Source organism: Acanthochromis polyacanthus, chromosome 3 (assembly GCF_021347895.1).
Source record: "Acanthochromis polyacanthus isolate Apoly-LR-REF ecotype Palm Island chromosome 3, KAUST_Apoly_ChrSc, whole genome shotgun sequence".
Lineage (NCBI taxonomy): Eukaryota > Metazoa > Chordata > Actinopteri > Pomacentridae > Acanthochromis > Acanthochromis polyacanthus.
Genome location: NC_067115.1, coordinates 14,160,846 through 14,165,253, shown reverse-complemented (window position 1 = coordinate 14,165,253; position 4,408 = coordinate 14,160,846). Strand labels below are relative to the sequence as shown.

Genomic DNA, 4,408 nt, shown 5'->3' with positions numbered 1-4,408 from the left:
ACTGAAAAGACCTTTGAGATTTAACTGTGTTTGATGTATTCCAGAAATAACCCTTTGTCCACAAGTATCTGTAATTTTTCTGCAGATTATCTAATGCTGTAAGCATAGAGTGCTGCTCATACTCACAGTACAGAAGAAACATGATTCACTTCTTCCCTCTGACTGTGAGGTGACCCCGTGTGACTGCCCCGCCCCCCCACCCCCCACCCCCCACCCCCCCACCCCCACCCCCCACCCCCAGCTGACACCAGATGTTTCACTTCAAGAGCACCGAAGCTGGACAGAACTCAACGCTGAGATAAGGACGACGCACACACGCACACAGAAATACACTTGTGTGCACACCCAACCTCCCACAAATTAGGACACATGTATGAACACATTAACTGCTCTGTGTCATCCACAGGCCAGGCCAAAAGCAACAAAGTGAACACTGCACTCACTCACTCTCTCTCTCTCTCTCTCACACACACACACACACACACACACACACACACACACACACACACACACACACACACACACACACACACACACACACACACACACACACACACAGGATACAAGACTGAGGGGGGATGTTGTGTGAGATATGGTGAACAATGGGAGCGCTGACGAGCTCCCTTGACTTAAAATATGGAGAAACAATGCTGTTTGCTTTATCTGATTGCCTACAATCAGATAAAATTAATTAAATGCCAAAGGTTGTGAATTAAGTAGTTTAGAATAAGTTACTTATTATCCCCTGCTGCCTCTAAAACTGTGTATAATCTACTCTCACTGCTTCTACAAGTGATTATTTTGCAATCGTAGCAGTTTGTCTGGAAAATGAAATTCAGGTTAAACTCTGTGGGATCAAATGTTTCACTAAGATTATCTCTGCTTGATCTTACCATCGTGAGTAATTTCTCTCTGTGATGAAAGATATTCTTTGTAAAGTGCTTCATGTCAGTGTTGACTTATGGTGGGACAGTAAAACAATAAGTCAACGCCTTTTCCATTTGCACTGAGACACCAAGTGATGGGTGTGATCACATCTATACATGCAGGTATTAACGGAAGCTTACACGACTCATGAATGCAGATGGATGCACAAACACACACTCTGCGCGACATCCCCACACAATCCTCACCCACAGACGCACACATTCCACAACGGTGTCCTCACAGGACTGGAAAGAAATTGAACCCTGGTCCTTAAAGGAAAACAAATGTAGGTTCTGCCAAGCCCACGGCTGAACTGTGAAGGAAACCTCCCTCCTTCCCTCTCCGCCTCCCTCCTCCTCCCAGTCAGGCCAGGCCCGCCCCAGATCCAGCACTATATCAACAGCCTGCCTTGCTCTATCAAACTCCACAGTCCTGCCAGAGTGTACAGCTGTGTAACGGTCCTCTCTCCTCGTGTATTCTCTTGACCAGCAAACAGTCAGCTAAGATGTATTACAGCCAGAGCATCACCTCCAGCAGTCCTATCACCAGGCAGAGCCGCAGCTTCACCTCCAGCGCTGCTCCCCAGAAGGCTCACAGCTTGTATGCATACAACGTCAGGGGAGGCCCCCGCATATCAGCCACTTCAGTACACTCAGTCTCCTCTGGATTCGGAGGCTATGGAGCTGGAGCTGACTTTGGAAGCAGCTATGGCAGGGGCTTCGACCTGTCCCTCGCCACTGATCAGAGCTCTCTGCACCTGAACGAGAAGGCCACCATGCAGAACCTGAACGACCGTCTGGCCTCCTACCTGGAGAAAGTCCGTTCTCTGGAGGCGGCCAACGCCAAGCTGGAGAAGCAGATCAGAGAGTACTACGAGCAGAAGGGGCCTGCAGCTGAGAGGGACTACAGCCATTTCTGGGCCATCATCAACGACCTGAAGGACAAGGTATAGTGTGAGCTGAAACACTAGACAAGTCAAATATTTGCTGTGCTGTCAATGATTATCAAGGGAGGGCTTTTAAAATGTAGGACTACAGACATGACAAGAGACTGCGTGATCTGTGGCACTACTGAATCCTTGGTGTTTTGATGGATACTTAAGAATAATGTCGTCTAATCAGATGCAGTAGAGAAGATATATTAGTATGCAACTTTGGCAACTGGGCAGTGAACTGTGTGATTAAGACAAACTCTGCTATTGTTGCTTTCTTCAGATCCATAACGCCACCATCAACAACGCCAACATCCTGCTCCAGATTGACAACTCCAAACTGGCTGCTGATGACTTCAAAACCAAGTGAGCACCAATTGTCAAACTCCTGTAGATCTAGATGCATGTAAGGCCAAATGAGAAGGGTGATGGTCTCATATTTGCGTTCTCTCCTCTTCAACTAATCAGATTCGAGCATGAGCTGATGATGCGCCAGTCAGTTGAGGCCGACATTGCCAACCTCCGCCGCCTGCTTGACCAGACCACCCTGACAAAGGCCGACCTGGAGATGCAGATCGAAAGCCTGCAGGATGAGCTGGCCTACCTTAAGAAGAACCACGCAGAGGTGATTGATTCACATCCTCTATTAATACGATATCTATCCGAGCTATGAAAGCAGGACAATGACTCATCACACCTGTAAAGCTTCTTAAAACTCTGCAAACAGATCTTAATGCTTGACTTCTTTTCCCCCGGTTTAGGAGCTGGCAGCACTGCGCTCTCAGCTTACCGGCACAGTCAACGTGGAGGTGGATGCTGCACCTCAGCAAGATCTGAACAAAGTACTGGAGGACATCCGCGCCCAGTATGAGACCATCACCGAAAAACACCGTCGCGACCAGGAGGCTTGGTTTAATGACAAGGTAAAAGGATTTTCTCATAAACAAAGGCATCATATTCTCACATGCTGCAAATGACCGGGTTCACTCCCTCAGCAGCATAGCCTGTAATTAAATAGAATCCTATGTGAAACCGAGACAAGCATTCACCAAGACGTCTAACCGTGTCTTTATTTCTCGCTCCAGACGGCAACCCTGACCAAAGAAGTGGCCATCAGCACAGAAACAATCCAGACGTCCAAGACAGAGATCAGTGACCTGCGGCGCACACTGCAAGGCCTGGAGATCGAGCTGCAGTCTCAGCTCAGCATGGTGAGAAAAAAGAAAAAGAAAACCTTGAAACCCAAAACCATCTGTTCACATCTCACTGATCTTGCCTTATATGAGCAAAATTCCTGGATCCCCATTCTGTCAGGGAGAAGTGGAGACAGTGATAGAGGGTAGAGAGTAGAAGGGAGGCTTTATGGCAAGAATTAAGGGAGGGAGAGGGGAGATAAGAAAGATGGGAGCAGTGGAGACGCGAGGGAGGGGTCCCTGCTCAGGGAAAACATTTCAGAGACATCTGTTCAAATTCTGGGAGACATAAAAGTGCTGGAAGAAAGCTGAAGGAATGCTGAGCTGGACGGCTAAAAAGTCATGCTCCTGTGGGTTATCTGTGCCCAGCTGGAGTCAGTCAGTCAACACTCTATGCAAAACTACGCATGTAAAAGCAGAAAAACACCTTATGTATCTGCCTTTTATTCCCTCATAAAGGGATCTGTACAAACACAGCCAAGCTTTTGTGTCTGACTTACTGAATATAGGGAGTGGCCGGCGGGTACAAACTTTAAATCTTGAGAAGTGTCTTAAAAGAATAATTGCAGCACACTGGTTTGCAGGTATGAACTGCGATGTATATGTGTCTTAATTTACGCGCATGAATTCTCTCTACAACAGAAAAGTGCACTGGAGAACACGATAGCAGAGACCGAGGCCCGTTACAGCGCCATGCTGGCCGGTTACCAGAGCACAATCAACATGCTGGAGGCAGAGCTATCCAACGTGCGCGCCAGCATCGAGCAGCAGGGCCAAGAATATAAGATGCTGCTGGACATCAAGACCAGGCTGGAGCAGGAGATCGCAACCTACAGGAGCCTGCTGGAAACAGAGGAGTCCAGGTAGACACTCAAGCCTGGATTTATGAAACCATTCCCATCATACAGCAACCATTTTTATAAGAAACTCACTGTTTCTCTCTCCTTTTCTCTCCCCTTTAGACCAATTGGCACCGGTAAGTGAAGTACATTTTAACGCTACATTACAAAGCAACAGTAAAGTCGTGTAATAAAAGCCTGAAGTACTGCTGCCCTAATTTTTTTTCTCTGCCTTTTCAACAGGGGGCTCAAAGACCACAATCACCACCACCACTGTGCGCAGCTAGAAAGTCCAGCTGGCAGGACAAGCTGTTCTCAGACGCACACACGCACACACACACTCCAAATAATAAAAGCTGTTACACGAGATGAGTAAAACCTGTACTGAAAATGTATTAAAAACTAAACCCGTGTTAAAGTTCATGAAACAGTATTTTTCAAATTTGCGGGAGAAATTCTCTTTGCACTGTGTGTGTTTGTGTGACCTGTCTGAAAAATAAATCTGCTGGTGAATATAA

At 47.1% G+C, this 4,408-nt stretch overlaps 1 protein-coding gene across 1 annotated transcript; it reads left to right on the top strand.

Moving 5' to 3' along the window:
- The first annotated feature begins 1,333 nt into the window (after window positions 1-1,333).
- Window positions 1,334-4,408, top strand: LOC110959192 (keratin, type I cytoskeletal 19-like). Its single transcript, XM_022205974.2, has 8 exons — window positions 1,334-1,873; window positions 2,142-2,224; window positions 2,327-2,483; window positions 2,620-2,781; window positions 2,944-3,069; window positions 3,694-3,914; window positions 4,014-4,027; window positions 4,134-4,408. The coding sequence occupies exons 1-8, from the start codon at window positions 1,433-1,435 to the stop codon at window positions 4,175-4,177; spliced, it is 1,248 nt and encodes a 415-aa protein (XP_022061666.2). The 5' UTR covers window positions 1,334-1,432; the 3' UTR covers window positions 4,178-4,408.

Excerpts from the sequence above, each read along its gene's own strand:
- LOC110959192 (XM_022205974.2), top strand. The coding sequence starts at position 1,433 with ATGTATTACAGCCAGAGCATCACCTCCAGCAGTCCTATCACCAGGCAG. Across the intron at positions 2,225-2,326 it reads GCTGATGACTTCAAAACCAA|ATTCGAGCATGAGCTGATGA; the intron begins GTGAGCACCAAT and ends TCAACTAATCAG. Across the intron at positions 2,782-2,943 it reads AGGCTTGGTTTAATGACAAG|ACGGCAACCCTGACCAAAGA; the intron begins GTAAAAGGATTT and ends TTCTCGCTCCAG.